Source organism: Brugia malayi, assembly GCF_000002995.4.
Source record: "Brugia malayi strain FR3 genome assembly, contig: Bm_v4_Chr1_scaffold_001, whole genome shotgun sequence".
Lineage (NCBI taxonomy): Eukaryota > Metazoa > Nematoda > Chromadorea > Rhabditida > Onchocercidae > Brugia > Brugia malayi.
In genome coordinates, this window is record NW_025062475.1 from 9539015 (window position 1) to 9555447 (window position 16433).

Consider the following 16433-nt stretch of genomic DNA (forward strand, 5'->3'; position numbering starts at 1 on the left):
GAATAATAGCAACGCATTAGAAATCATTGATCAATATGTGAACTTATAAAAATCTGCTTTGTACAAAAACATCAACACTTCTCGCTCTTGAATATTCTTGAGAATCTTCAATGTTTCTTTTAAGGACTCACAGAAAAACCTAAAAAAATAACGTATAACATTCTATATTTCTAAAAGGAGTATTGTGATATAAGAAATCAATGCTGTTGGTAAGCAGTATTGTGATATAAGAAAATCAACGCGCATAAATTACATTTACCTATATTCTTCAGCAGTTGTTTCAACCAGTGTTTGGTCGATTTGTCATCTGCAAGGACTCGAGTAAAAGTTTCATCCCTTAGCTGATCCGGTAAACATTGCCGTAATGCTTGTAACGCTCTGAAAAACATTACCTGCTAGCAAAAAGCTGGGGAATAGAAATCCAAACATGACTTTCTTCACTTGCAAAGGGAAACTCAAATCTAAGTTCTCAATCAAGGGTGTACTACTTCTCATTACTGAAATTCGACGAAATGAAAATAGTTGCCTCGGATTATCGGAAAGACGACTGTAACATCGAACAACATGCTTCAAAAGTCGCTGTGACGGTTCTTTGGCTAAATGCAACACCATTTTACCCTACAATAGAAGTATCTTTATATGCTATCCATGAAGACTATTGAATCAAGAACCTTTCCATTAAATCACAATAAGTCAAAGAGTTATGCCAAACTCACCAAAAAATTATTTAGGATACAAACGAGAGCCAATTACACGAAGTAAAGATTTATGAACTCACCAAAATCATAGCAACGTGAGAAAAGCGTTCATAAGTTTGACAAATGTATGCCAAACCAGTATCATCAAGTAATATTTTCTGCAAAATGAAAGTAGCCACTGTTTTTGACAATTCTGTTCCATTTTCCATAATTCGTAAACACAAAGGAATTATTTCTGTTGAAAGCAGAAACTGAATAACTTCCTACAAAAAATTGTTTTAAAGAAACTGGTCAGGATCGCATCAATTATAAGTAAAGACCTTTAGTGGTTCTTGAGTTTATTATTACAATTACCTGTTCATCAGTTTTCACCAATGCACCAATCACACCTAAAGACGTCAAACGAAGATATTCGAACGGTCGCGAAGTCTTTGTTGTGTGCAAGAATGGATACAGAAACAATGGAATATGGGCTGCAAAAAGTAAATTATGGAAACAAATCGACTTCTTTCACTGGACGGTTGCTTATCGATTGTTTTGGCTTATTCCTATCGGAAATATTAGTTTTTCTTACCAACTAAAATACTAGTAACGAATGAATGCTATATTTAGTAAATAAAGTGACTTTTGTGAAAATTTTCACAGAAAATCTCAAATTTTTACATCGTTCTATCGCATCAAGAATAAAAATAACTACTTATTGTAAGATATGGTACTTAATAATTTGTTTCAAATGTAAATTATACTAAAATAGTACCATAAAAATATCAGTAAAAGATATATATATATATATATATATATATATATATATTTCATGGAAATATATTCGAAGGAATTAAGCTAAAGTGCACTAAAAAATTAATATCAAATTCCAAAAAGTATCACAGATTCCTTTCAAATTTGAAAAATTACCCTGTAAAAATGGACTTCTAGTTTCCTTGTGTGAAGCAACACATTGCATCAAAGCTAGAGCATTACATACACGATTCGACTGTCCTGCTGTAAGTGTCGGTGGCATGATTGCTGGATATATTGAGATTACTTCTTGAAGCAGAGAAGCCATTGAGCCAAATGAATACCACAACCATAAAGGTAAGTCAGGAACCGTTTCTCGCTTTTTGCTGCATTTTACATAAATCACCTTTTCTTCGAGTAGATACTGTCAGAAGCTTTGAAAAACCATAAAACATTTATTGTTATAAAGCAATTATACCAACCTAAGAGGAGAGAAAGAGATATTAACATTTATGACCAATTAAGGCCCACCACAAGGTCAAAGAAAATACTGGCGAAAAATACCTCAGTTCCAGAAGTGCCTGTTCTCGCTTACTTGAATCACTCAAATCCAAAATCCACTCAAACACCTGTTCTTTATCAATTGTTTCCATCTGGGAAGATCCAGTACTGCCTCCACCAACATCCATTCAACAATGTTTGCAGAGACACCTTAAATACAGGATAAAATCATAGTTTTTAATATGTATGAGAACAGTTCAACAAAACAAAAACGAAAAAAAGAGAAAAGCCAAAACTTAACTGCAGACCCTTCCAAAAATATAGGATCTGAAATCAAATAACATCAAAATAAAAGAAGTAAATTTGCAAAAGCTGACGCAAATTTAAAACAACAATTCCCACATGAAGTTTATTACACACTGAAGTTATACCAAAACAAATTTATCAACAAAAGTTCACTTTTTACTTGTGAAAATTCAGCGTTAAAAATTTCCACTCACCATTTACTCTATCCTTTGCTTGTTAATTCAAACAAACTTTAACCAACACAATGCATGAAAAGATCACGTTTCAAATCTTAGAGTATTAATATAATGTTAGATGCAACAAAAATGCAAATGAAAAAGGATAAACATATATAAATTATGTGGTGGCACCATTAACAAATACATTCTTGATATTTTCGTGTGATATACTCAAACTACCGATTAGTGCAATAAGCCGTTTTCGAAGAAGTTCCCACTGGGGACGACCAAAACTTCGATGTTGAAGCGATGTTACATTGAGTTCGTTTTTTAACTCATTTATTTTGCCCTAAAACATAAATACATCACGTAAAAAAAAAAAAAAAAAATCCACTGGTGTAACAGAAAACCTTAATTTCATACAATATATAACGCTTTGTAATTAGATTTTCATCATTCAGGGAAGCATAAATAGACGTACAGTAATAGCATTTATTCTAATTGCTTCAATTATAAATTCTTCGAGTTCTTCATTCTCCGGTATATCAACTTCAAGTGATAAATCATGAAGAGATATGACCTATAAATAATCTGTCATCGAACATGGTTGAAAAATTTTCTCTGAAAAAAAAAAAAAAAAAAAAAAAAACCTAACATGCTCAATTTAAATCTTTCGAATCCTTAAAGCAAAATGTTATTATATTGCCTAAATTGATTTCACCTGATTCAAGAAAATTTGAATCCTAAACAAAAAATGAGTGGGATAATTGTCGCACACATAATTATGAAATTTTGTTTTTATTCTGCTGAATAACTAGGAACTTACAGTCTTTTTTTCGGCCATGTCCATCAACGTTAGTAACCGCATCTTCTTGATCAGAACTGTATCATCAACATGCAACTTTTCACTAATAAAAGTTGGATGTTTCATAATAAAGGTTTGATAATCTTTCAAAGTACCTTCAGAAAATAGCTTTAGCACTTCGTGCATCAATGGATCACTCTAGAAACATATCAAATAATAAGAGATAAACAGAGGTTTGTCATTTAAATAACATATTTATCTTATTCATTATATTACTGGTAGATAAAGTCAAAATAAATGAATCACACCTTCTATATATATATATATATATATATATATATATATATACTTAAGTCCAATCATTTACTGATAAACACATTTTTATACTTAAATTAATGCACGTATTTTTACTAATGGCTGATTTCTTGAATAAATATTATACTTTTTCCAATAACTGCACTGCAGAAAGCCTTAAAAGATGATCGAAACTGAAGGACTTCGGGTCAACTATTGCTGTTCGCACGCATTCACGGGCATCTTCTATAGCAAATGCAGCATCTGCATCAGTATATGTTCTCAGTAAAGCTGTCATTGTCTAAAATGGCGAAAAATGTACTACCAGTAATAATTCTCAATGATCAGTCACTCAAAAGAATGTGGATCCAAAAACTCGTAACTGTCAGCCAGAGAGAAAAAAAGCATACTTCATCAAACTCTGAGCACGGCATATGTTAGGACCTAGTTATAGAGATTCAAAATTCCGTATAGAGAACTAACTTTAGCTGCTTGATCGGCTCTTCCGTCATGGATAAGAGCCCAATGAATCAACCGTAAAAGACTGCGCTGCTGCTTCTGATCCAAAGACCAACGACTAATATATTCATTCACTTTCTCAGTACTTGTATCCAGATCTCCAATGATTCGTGCTCTTCCACACAAAGCTACCAACGCAATATAAAGAGAATGCTGTACTCGTGGATGCTTATTAAAAGCAAAAAATAAATTTGAAAGGGTCCGAACAGCCGATGACGCCTGAAAATCTAGCAAAAATTACAAAAAGAAACCAGCCAATCATCAATCCCAACAGCTTAATCATCGTAGTATAAAGATAGAAAAAAACTCCATCTTTCACAATTTCGAAGGAACTGAAAAGACATTTTTAAACCAGGTTTTTAATCTGATTTCGGATTGATCTCTCATTTCTCATTCTTATCCTCAAAGTTGCAAAAGAAATTTCCTACACCATTTATTTGTAATTTGACTTTGGATTTATATCTGCTAGCTACAGCAGTGAATATCAATGCAGTACAATGAGATACCGCAAGTCGAAGAATGTGTAATGCAAACAATTTCACTGCTATAAAATCGACTTAGAATAGCAATAAAAGAATTAACCAACAGACAAATAACTTACATTGCTATTCCATCCAGTTCCCTTGAAATTTTCTGGAGTTAACTGATGACAGAATTCAATGATTATTTTCTCAGCTGCTTCCGGTGTAAGTACAACAATAAGCGATGATATCGAGTTTAAAATCATTTCTACTTCCTTATCACTTTCCAAAGCACCCAAAACATGAACAGCCTTAACCAATTCCTCCAAATTCTCACTAAAATCTGCAGACCCTGGAAATGACAGCTATATTTTTAATGTAATCAGTTATTATGGCACAAATCAAGAAATCTTCTTAAGAGTGTGAACAAACCCTCTTCGCTGATTGAAGAACCGTGCTCTCTCATATATGCTCGCAGTTGTTGTAACTGTATTCGGTCGTCCGTAAATGCAAACACCGGTAAAGCCTTAGTGTCCGCCATGATTTACTGAAACCCTTCAACTCAAATAAAATTAACCCAACCGCACAGAAATAACACATCAACGAACAGAACCTTAGTGGCTCGATTCAACTCAACTCGCTTTGAAATCTGTGGATCCCTCTGTGAGAAATAGGTTGGTCGTGTATTCAAGCCACAAAATCGTTTCCACTTGTCATTTTGAACAAACATCTGTAAGTACAAACTTTCCAGTTGATATGGGAGAAAAATCTAAAGGGAGGAATGAACAGGGAAGTACCTGATCTTCTTTTACACTCACTTCAAGCCCAAAGGACTTTTTTTCAGTTTTGAAGAGTTCCGTAACATTTCCAGCAAGATACGGACTTCATCACAATGCTTTCGTTTCATTTAATCATTGCGTCGTTTTTCGCAAAGCTATTCAGAATCAGTGACGACTTTCTAATTCCAGAAATTGAAAATGGAAAGAAATACATGATTTCCGTCTGGTAAGGGTAAGTCTGTGTTTACAGTTGTTCTTCATTTCTTGAAGATCACTTCAAATACCTCGTTTATTATGCAGGTTCTCTAAGGGAAATCAATAATACTTTGCAGCTATGTCTAGTAATTCTGAAAGATTACCAATTCACTAGTACTAAATATTCTTGCGAGGATTCAATTCATCTCTTGACCTTAAATAGAACGCTAGTTTCGATAACCGTCTTTCGCCATTAATTATCCAGAATTCTTTGTCACTATTTCTTTCTACCTGTTCATTCATTTACTGACCTGAACTTTTTACACTAGTAGAGTACGTTAAAAATCACTGATATCTTCACTGTTTTTGAACTGAGAATATCCAGCTCACTTCTATTCCGTGCTAAGATTGTTCAAACCTTATAAAAATACGACAAATATATTAAAATTATCCAGTTCCGTTTGTTTGCCTATTGCTTCATCCCAGCTCATAGCTATGCTCCCTAATATTCTACTTTTACAAATCTCATCCTTCTCCACTTGCGACCAGCCACGTAAGGCTTTGCAATAACTTAATGATCAAATGGTGTTGGGCATTGATGGTCGAATTTAGATTGCTTCTTCAAATGAAATGTTTTATTTTGGGAAGTTTAACAACTTCGAATTCATTAAGAAACCATTTATGGGAAAGAATTTTTGCACTTCATGAATTATGCTCTATCTAAGAAAATCAAAAATGCAGTATCCATCCAATAATTATCTTTCCTCAGACTTAGGCAGAATTTCCGACAAGCCAATTCCTCTCGGCAACGGAACCAATCCATTTATCATATCCTGGTATTTTTGTTTAGCCCACTTCCGGCGTTCATCACGAGTCCAGCGCGACACAACATCATCAGCCATCAACCGTATCATGCTCTAAAAAATTACAAGAAAAAAAAAAAAAAATTGTTTTTAATGAAATGGTAACTTTTAATTAGTTTAAAATGTGTTTAACCTACAATCAAAGTACAGCCTATCAGAAATGGTTAATGTGAGTGAGGTTTTCTTTATCCAGAAAAAAATGCTTTTCAAAAATAAAAAGCACTTTATCCCTATTTCTGAAGCGATGTTTGAGCGCCTCGGCAGCAAGATGATTAGAGAGATTTGCATAGAACGGGACCTGCTTTTTGATTAGCGGCAAACGTCCTTCGCCATAAAAATCATTTAATAATAATTTCTGAAAATCAAATTCTCCAGTAAGAATAATTTTACTTCCTTTTATCAATTATCTTTTTTTTGAAAATAAAATCAATATTTTTTCAATATTTTTTGAAAAAAAATATCAATATTTTTATATCAAAAATATCAATACTTTTAAAAAAATATCAAAAATATCAATACTTTTATCAATATTTTTTGAAAAAAAATACCAGGAGCATAACAAGTAGTTGAACTCACTTCTTTAGATTCAATATCTCGTTCTGTTCTCAATTCTAATTGCAAAGGAGACGCAACTTTGACAGGAAAATATCTCCTATGTGGAGAAAGTTCAACAACATGCAACTTTTTGCGTTCTGCGAGCTGTAGATGAGTTTCTTGATTTAAAAGGCCTAAAAACAATCACTGATAATAAGTAAAGGAAATAAAACGCATAAATTCAAAAAAGGACTAGTATCATCTTCATTATTTGTTAAAAGTCGTTTCCAAATTCCATCCCTGAAGTAATTATAAATTACTCCATAAATTTTTTTGATGAGACTAAAAATAGCGTATAGAAAAACTCAAGTAACCATAATGTAGAAAACATAATACTGTGGAAGCATATGCAAATCTGATAAACGAATTATAATAACTCTCGAGAAAAATCATTTCGAATAGTTTGAAAGGAGAGGAATGATTGGGAATATAAATTTAAATCCATTTCGAACTTTCTTATTCCGTGTTGTCAACAAAAAATTAAGTAAGATATGTACAAGCAGAAGATAATACATACTATCACCACTTATAACCTGATTTTGATTTTACAGAAAATGCGTAATCACTGATAACATTCGTATTCATTCTAAGAGTCATTCCATGGCTTTTGTGAAAATAAAGAAGAGATATGTCTCCATGTCAAGAGAATTTCCTTCAGTATTGGACCAACAATAATGCTAGTAACTAAGCTCCTATTGACTCCTCTGGTACCAAATGAAGATGTGATATACCACACATCAACTAATATCAAACAAACGCTACCAACCCGAATTTTGGGAAAAAACTTTTTGAGAGATAATAATTGATAGGATCAGTCTATCGAGCATTAGTAGAAAGATAATTCAGAACATAGACCTAAGACTGAAATGGTGATCACAATTTTTTCATGACTTACTGTTGCAAGAAGCCACGACCAAACATAGAAGAAATCTCGAGAAATATCACAACGATATAGACTAATAAAGTGAAATTAAACTTCAGAGAAAAAACTATGGATATTATGAATTTCATTACCATCACATAATATGGATACAAAAGGAATGAAATGAAAAAGGTGTATGGATTATTGAAATTTCACAATAAAAAATAAGATTAAAAAAATAAGACGACAATGAACTCACCTATAAAGAAAGCGTGCGTAAGTGCGATATAATTTCTAGTGGAACCTATCACCTTACATTCCAGATCTTTAATACCAAGTACCTGAAAATTTGAAACAAAAGCCTTTACATATAAGAACAAGAGAATCAACACATGCAAACGAAGCTTTTTTTTGGTGACTTGAAGAGCTATCAAACTTAATGAACGATGACCACACAGGAAATTTCTTTCCAAAAAAAGATATGATTACCTCACAAATTTTCACAAGTCTCGGATGAGCGACTACACCAAAATCTTTTGGTCTTCTCTGAGCAAAAATACGGGTACCACGACATTCGGCATAGAAATCTTGATAAATTGTACGATTCTCTAAGAGCTCCACGTATACCAGTTTTCTTGATGCCATTTTCATACCATTCACAATAGCACGAATATGATGTTTCAGACCAGCTTTACCGATTGCATAACCACCAAGACCATTCCCGTTACCCGTGATAATTAAAGCTGACATCGTGTGTTGTCGACCGTACGATGTCATATTCGTGGTTCTGCGAAGCTACAATATATAGAGAAACACAAGTAGTTCAAATAAATTAACATGATGGAAAAGCATATCGACAGATTTACTTCCATAGTATCATGAGCAATCATTATTGCCATAAATGTGAAATACTTCTTTATCCATTATTCATCACCATTACTTAATCTATCTTTATTATCATTACACATCCTACTTTAACTCATGCTCAACTTCAACCTCTTTACAATGTCAACATTGGATCTACATACAAAACATAAGCACCTGAAGGCAATAGCTTTGAAAGTCATCAAAACAAATATCACCAACAGGGGGTGGTGGACCCAATTTTTGACCTTCAACTCGAGTGCCAACAAAACCACGTTCCAACGGATGTAATTTTTCTTTTACTCTTTTTTTCCTATAAAATTTATAGTTAAAATAAGGGCTTGAAGTCCCACTTTAAAGAAAACAGAATTAATCCTGGCAGTTTTGAGTATTTGAATTTAAATTTGCATCATAACAAAAAGTAACTAACGAAGGTCGAGTGGCTATGATATTTTTCAGACGTTCTTCGACAGCATCAACCTCTTCCGTTGTTTTCTCCATCACCGTCATTGGCTCATCGTTTGGCATAGTTAGAGGCGAATTCAGACCAGGATATTTTACTTTTATAGGACCTAAACAGACCATTCGAAACAAAATGAGTTTTCAGAACACATATATTATAATATATAAAATGGGTAACTCACCCGCACCAATACGGTAAAACTTTTGAAGGTTTAAAACACTTTGTCGAGTTTTGGCTCGTCCTTTTTTAATACCAGCTGGCGAAAGTGATGTAACAGTCTTCCACAGCTCTCGAGCAGGTTCTAAATATGAAAAGCTGCAGTTTACTAGCTCAGCAACTTAAAAACACTGGAATTACATCAAAAAGTTATAATTTGATTTCATTAAAAACATCCACTCAAATGCAAACTTCTCATGAAAAAGTTGACGGTATTCTGTCGTACTTGACTGAACGGGATTAACGACGCCATTCTGCACAAAAAGTTTTACGAAACCGATCTAAGTTAATTACTCGTATTGCTAGACGGCATCACAATAATTATCCCATTAAAAGCTGAAAAAAAATATAAACATGCGAACAACCTATCATTTATCTCACACTCTTCGTATTATGAAGTTTGACAGAAAAACAACTATCCCGTTTAATCGACCCTCACATTAACCATTAATGAATGAGTTATTTGCATACAGTACTGCACAATCCAAAGTGCGCTTTCGCATGCGAGAGCAGACCACAGTATGCAAGAATTACTTGCATCATTACTGTATGCAGTTTCAGTTTTTTATTTAGTGAAGGTGACAATTGCGTATATATATATAATGCTTTGGAATAATACTTTCTGGAAAAAACACTCCATTATGAGAATTTTATTTGTTATAATCAGTACACTTCCTAAAAGCAATGGACATAAAAATATGAAACACAACGGAACAAACAGATAACTCTTTAAATATGCAAGATTAAAAAAAAAAAAAAAAAAAAAAAAAAACAAAATCAGTGATAATAAAGTGAATAAGTTAACACTTGCGTGTGTTAAATGTACGATGCATTTACCCGTATTCGCGAACTTGGTTTAGAAACATGTGCAAATAAAAAGAAAACGATAAAAAATTTGTATCCCAGGAAATTAACTCAAACATTATACCAAAGTTGTCATACTAAATCTAAAAAACAATGAATAAATAACCTTTTCTTTAAGAATCAGCTTCCTTAACATCTGAACAATGCAACATGGAAAAGAAGAAATATAAGTCCATGAAGTATATTACAGGTATAACAATTGCAAAATGAATATAATAACGCATTTCTGTAAATATTACATTTATTCCCATGTTTTCAAGAGATAATGAAAAGGAAGCTTTGCACAGCATTTGTAACTTGAAGATATCTCAATGCACAATCCTTTGTCTTCTGTAACCCATCCATAATATAAATATTAAACCAAGAAATAACGTTATCACATACAAATCCCAGTTAGCACCGAAGACATAATCGAGCATTGTCACAAAAGAATTCTGAAAAAAACTTCTATTCTTAGTTAACATAATTTAGAAGCAACAAAAATCCAAAACCCATCTCCATGAATTACAAATAGAAAAGGAGATACAATAAATTATTTTCCTTTGCCAAAATTAACAGCATGCGATTTTGAGAACAGAGTCAGCATATGAAGTACGAAACTTTATTCACTAATTTTCTGTGGCTTAAAGACTTGCGTAGTGCATTTCCAAGCTAACCTCTTTAAAATGTTCCACTAAGAACAAAGCGGTGAGTTTCATAAGAGCGAGACTAACTGGCATATAAGCATCTGTACTTGTTTCTGCTGCCATATCATAAAATCGTTTGGCCAAATGCATATCCTAAATATATTCATTTTTTTTTTTATTTTTAAATCTAGACATTTGTTTTGAAACTCTGCTCTTAGTTTCATTATTGAATATAATTTTTAAAAAATATTGTAAGATAATAAAAAACCAACATAAACAAAATTTAGTGTTACAAATGCAGGATAATGACAAGAAAACTGTACATGTTGCAGGAGAATTAACACAAACCTTGAATAAATTTCTGGAATAGGCACAATAAAAAGAAACTACTTCAAAAACAAACCTTATTGATACCAAGACCTTGCTCATGCATGTAGCCTAAATTAAACATCGCCTGTGCAGCCTGATGTCGGTCACTAGCAATTTTATACTGCGCTGCTGCCATTTCGTAATCAACAGGAGTACCATATCCGTAATAATAATAATCCCCTAATTTTATGCGCGCATAAGCATAATCCTGATTAGCCGAGCGTTGCCAATGAAGTAAAGCACGTTGTAATGCCTCTTCATTTGGAAACAGATTCGATTCCCCTAAAAACTGGAAGAATTATGACACAGAAAATTAATAAACTTTTAAAAATTAATAAGCTTTTACACAGAAAATCAATAAGCTTTTAAGACATTTACAATGTCACTCGGAAAACTTACCACGATCAATAATATAGGCGAAATTGGTCTGTGCTGGTTCATAACCAAGTTCAGCTAAGAAAAGATATTTAAACGCAGCTTCGTCTACCCGCCCACCACGATAACTAGCATATGCCTCCATGAGACGTTCCGACCAACGTCCTCGTTCAGCAACATTTTTGTATAGTTCAACAGCTGTATGACAATTTCGAGGTACACCAGTACCTAAATTATCAAATTCATACAGTATATTTTACAAAGAGCTGAAGCAAGTGGAACATTATAAAATCAAACAACAAGTTCAGAATGAAAACAAATGAACCTGTTGCATGAATTTGTGCCAGATTAAAATATGCATTGACATGCCCTGACTGCGAAGCTAGTTGAAAATATTTTATGGCCAACTTGAAGTCCCTCTTTACGCCAAGCCCTCCTGAAAATACAAATTCATTATCATGAGCTAATTCCAAGAGGCAGTTAACCATTAAGAATTGTTTCAAATATCTACTAAGAGTAAGTATTTGAAGCTATACTTTGTTGTCGTCTGCTCCTAAACTGGAATAACAAAATATCTTATTGATTCGAGAAACATGACAATAAATAGTCAAAAAAGAAAACTCAAAATGCAAGAAAATTATGAGCTTACTGAAATGAAGATAGCCCAGATTTAATTGCCCATCAACCCATCCTTGTTCAGCGGCTAATGTAAACAATTTCGCTGCTTTGATATAATCCTGTTTTACCCCTTTACCATACATATACATTATGGCTAGGCCACTCTGTCCAACTGGATTTCCCTATAAATCATAGCAAATATTTACTGCTAGTTAAATTACCATTAAATTGATAACATATAGAAATGAATCGAAACATCTATACCTTATCTGCTGCCTTTTTGAAAAACTGAAAAGCAGTAGCATTATCTTGCGGTGTCGCTGGTGTGCCGTCCAAATACATTTTGCCCAGGTATGCATATGCATTGGTGCTGCCTGCCTGAGCAGCTGTTGAAAAATACTGACTAGCTAAATCCATGTTTTGCTCTACTCCTCGTCCACCAGTTAAGTATAGCTGACCAAGACCAACCTTAAATTTCCATTAGTAGAAGCAAGTTATTAAAAAAAAAAGTAATACGTACAGCAGAATTGATAGCAAACACATTTATATGGATAATCACAGATTTAACTCGTTAATAAAACACTCTTTTTAGCTTGTTTCCACAAGCAGAGTTCGAAATTCTTTCATTTTGCATGGAAGAATCAAACTACCACAGCAAGAAAATAAACAGTTCTAGGAAAAAAAAGAATTTTCCATATTATTTTATTGAAAAAACTGCCGTCACAATAAATTTTAACTTATACTTCGTTTCATCTTATATCGTACAGTTTTGAAACTTGATCCATTCTGATGAATTATTATTTTCAGTTTGCACGACCGTACTTTGCGATAAAAAGGGCAATAATTTTGGTCTTGAATTCAGGACTTAGATTTTACCGTAAAACCAATGATTTACCTCAACAAAAACAGCTCATCTTGCTTTTAACCACGTACCTGATCTAGGAATTGTTTTTCATCAATATTATCTTCTTAAGAAATGCTAATCGTTCGATGATTTTCATTTAATATAAGAAATGAGTATTTCGCTTTCTAATGTCCTACTATCAAGTTTCTAGTAAAAGGTATTTTCCTCGTAAACAAATTATAATAGCAATAAAATTGCTGTTATAGCAGAAGAATCCAGAATCACACTTAATTCATCACTGTTCCAACAGTTTTAACCTACTCAAAAAGTGAGAATTTCAGCAAGAGTACCACGGCGAATTCTCTTAATTAAATGGACATCAAACTTGATGTCAAACAGAATGATACCAACAAATGTGATTCTAAATAAAACAATCACAGGCGTAAATAACTGACTTTCATATCCAATTTTTTTTGAGCGCAATTTAACAAATGCAAGGAACTAATAAATTCAACTGCATCATGAAACTAAAAATATTACAGTTCAGCATATGGAATACTTTACCTGTGCTTGCAAATCGCCTTTATCTGCCAAATACTTGTAATAATTTAACAAGTTGGAGTCGAGAATCGAACTGGATGAAGAAGTGCTGACAGTGTCCTAAAAAACTTTTGGTTAGGAGGATGGAATATAGTAAGTAGGTGTCCAGCAAATAGAAATTCAAAATTTTTCATTTGCAGAAACGTAAAAAACTATATATATTGTAAACCTGTTCATCAGGCAATCGTATTCGCTGCATCGCTGTACCACCTGAGATGCGAACTTGCTCATTTACACGCTGAGCTACTTTTCTATACCAAGTAAGTGCACGCTCACAATTTTGTTGCACGGAGATACCGGACCAATGCCGGTAACCCTAAAATTAGAGAAGCAATCAAGCGACAAGTTCAGCACGAAAAGTGAAAAAGACCACCAAATCATCACATAACGGTCTTTCCGCAGCAGTGAAAATACATTACTAAGACTTTAATCTCAATTACAACTGCAAACATGAAGAGAGCAAAAGATATACTAAGGCCATCTGAGCCAAAGGATTTCCACCCAAAGCAGAGAAAGTGTAGTAAATTAGTGCTTTTGCTTGCGAAGATTCCGTAGCACCTAAACCAGTAGCATGCATGAACCCTAATGCCAGTTGCGCATCAGCTGAGCCACCCGATGCCAGTTCTTCAAATATTGCTCGTGCTTCATCAATATTCCACCGCGTATAATCACCAAATAAGTATGCATAAGCTAGAAAAGATATCAGTTATTCTTATGACAATTTCTCAAATCACAAAAAAAGAAAAATCTCCCAATGTAAAAACATTACAATCATTATATATTCAAATCTCTGAAGAGTAATTCGACCAAGAATACAAAAAAGATAGTTACATAAATGCAAACAACATTAATCGCATCTGATACCTACAAAATGACTAAAAATGTAGATATCCCTGCGTTTCTGCACTTGTTTAAAATTATGAATAACTATGACGGAGCAATTATCCATGGAAAATAATACAAGTTTACATAAAGCACACATAACGCACCAGTTAACTTCATTGCCTCTTTGTGTTTCAGTTGGGCAGCTTCATCCAGAAGCCTGTACGCAGCTTTTTTAGCCTCACTTGAAGCAGCTCGCCCTTTATCCAGAAATCGCATTGCAGTACGGTATAATTCATCTCCTCTTTTTTCTGTTTCTGTTTTTTCAGTTTCGCTTCTGCAAGTAAATAGTAAGAGTGAATCAAAGAAATCAAAAGTCAAACGACAATTAGCATTAATATGAATCTTGCATCGACTAATATCTTTATTTGAATTTCTAACTAATCTGTTTTTCTCAATGTTTACCCTTCTGCCACTTTTTCTTTTGTAAACTCATCACCAGCTGATGGAACTGTTGAAACTTCAATTGCTGCGTTCGACATTCTTTCAATATCATCGTTTGTAATATCATACGTTGCTAAAAACAAGAATCTTAAACAGGAAAATCTCTTCTCTCTTAGAACTACCAGTAGCAATGTGTACCGAACAAAGAAAAGTACCACTTATATGTTTCATAAATTACCAAGCAATAAAATAAATCAAATATATAAATACCAGGAGACTGCTTTTGACTCATTGTATCCATCGTTTCCCCATCATTATTTAGCAACACTAATCTATCACTAGTCCGTTCCTCCTGAAAGTCATTGAAAACTTAAGAAAGTGAATAACCAAAATTAAACTTAAATAATGAATCTTAAAAAAGTGAAACATCATGAATTAGAAAACCTTATTGACATGTTACTGAACCTTAAGTGAAGCAACCTTTTTTTCGGATTCTTCGTCCTCAATATCGGTGGTGGGATTATCGCCTTTTAATCGTGGGGAATTTGGTTTAATTCCAAATACAAATAGTGCAGAAAACAGCAGAACTACAACCCACCTTATTATCATTATCGCAAACCTAAAACAAAAATTAACATATGAATCAAGAGATTTCTTTCTTTTTTTAAAAGAAATGAGCAAAGAGAAGTGGAGATACCATTTCCATATTAGCAGTAAACGGAACGACACAAGCATCCAAAATCTACAGCATATTTGCAAGATCTAATAAACGTGTATGCTTCCTATTACCGTCCGAGAGATATCACTACAAGTTACACTGTCCATCTTATGCAATGATTTTCGAGCAGACGAAGAGAAAGGACTAAAAAAGATATGAAAAACTGCCATGTCTTTCATATTGATAAGTGGTGAGTATTTCGTCATTAACATCCATTCAAGTATGGGTAACACTCTGTGATGAGATGAGAACAGGTCTCCCCGAGAGTTCCTTAACTCACCTGAACCCCTGAGACAACAACCTGCCCACAGGATGTAAAGGAAGACAGACGTACTACGTCAACAGAATGATTCGCCGAGCGTATTGCAGCACAATAATCTTCCAGCGTGATTGCTTCAACTCCATTTTGACTTGACAGGGAGAGATAGAGATGTCGGAGAGATGTCGTCGTAGTTGCTAGCAGACTGATTTGCTGTTGAGAATGACTATTTTAGGAAATCTAAACTGATTTATGACAGCTGAGGAATTTCTATTTGAATGTAAAATTTCACCGTGACGAAGTTAACCATGGGAAATGTCGCTACCAATTTTTTATTATTGTCAACTCAGCACTATGGTGTTATTAATAAGGGTGCAGTACCTTTTTACCATTTATATAATAATCAAAGTGAGAACTCAATCACAGTGTTTCTCTAGAATTCTGGGCTAATTCGTTTTATTAAGCAGTTATGGAAGATTCTGGGCTGTCTCGTTTTAATGAACAATTATGGATCATTTCTGGATTTCTGAACTACCCTATTTAAGATAAAATTCTGATTTGTGTCCAGAATTTCCAATCAT

At 33.6% G+C, this 16433-nt stretch overlaps 4 protein-coding genes across 5 annotated transcripts; all 4 read right to left on the reverse strand.

Moving 5' to 3' along the window:
- Positions 1-119: 119 nt before the first annotated feature.
- Positions 120-2122, reverse strand: Bma-ntl-9 (Uncharacterized protein; the record flags this gene model as incomplete). Its single annotated transcript, XM_043077303.1, has 7 exons — positions 120-139; positions 260-378; positions 527-618; positions 779-961; positions 1053-1171; positions 1611-1819; positions 1998-2122. 7 exons carry the CDS (start codon positions 2120-2122, stop codon positions 120-122), a joined length of 867 nt encoding a protein of 288 aa, XP_042933237.1.
- A 454-nt stretch (positions 2123-2576) lies between these two features.
- Bma-cif-1 (Uncharacterized protein) lies at positions 2577-5018 on the reverse strand (the record flags this gene model as incomplete). 2 transcript variants are annotated; one of them, XM_001900581.2, is made up of 7 exons in its annotated part: positions 2577-2747; positions 2880-2978; positions 3225-3401; positions 3646-3798; positions 3981-4235; positions 4618-4829; positions 4910-5018. In XM_001900581.2, the coding sequence occupies 7 exons, from the start codon at positions 5016-5018 to the stop codon at positions 2577-2579; spliced, it is 1176 nt and encodes a 391-aa protein (XP_001900616.2). The 2 variants fall into 2 exon arrangements, with proteins under 2 accessions (XP_001900616.2, XP_042933238.1); XM_043077304.1 differs by lacking the exon at positions 4910-5018 and having other exon boundaries at positions 4618-4743.
- A 1188-nt stretch (positions 5019-6206) lies between these two features.
- Bma-mrps-5 (Uncharacterized protein) lies at positions 6207-9566 on the reverse strand (the record flags this gene model as incomplete). The annotated part of the gene is made up of 9 exons (XM_001900580.2): positions 6207-6368; positions 6538-6669; positions 6891-7042; positions 8030-8111; positions 8260-8565; positions 8812-8947; positions 9065-9206; positions 9279-9398; positions 9506-9566. The coding sequence occupies 9 exons, from the start codon at positions 9564-9566 to the stop codon at positions 6207-6209; spliced, it is 1293 nt and encodes a 430-aa protein (XP_001900615.1).
- A 919-nt stretch (positions 9567-10485) lies between these two features.
- Bma-sel-1 (Uncharacterized protein) lies at positions 10486-15484 on the reverse strand (the record flags this gene model as incomplete). The annotated part of the gene is made up of 14 exons (XM_001900579.2): positions 10486-10611; positions 10834-10956; positions 11207-11454; positions 11572-11775; positions 11873-11983; positions 12197-12347; positions 12430-12633; positions 13574-13669; positions 13779-13925; positions 14082-14299; positions 14599-14768; positions 14897-15008; positions 15146-15227; positions 15356-15484. The coding sequence occupies 14 exons, from the start codon at positions 15482-15484 to the stop codon at positions 10486-10488; spliced, it is 2121 nt and encodes a 706-aa protein (XP_001900614.2).
- Positions 15485-16433: the final 949 nt, after the last annotated feature.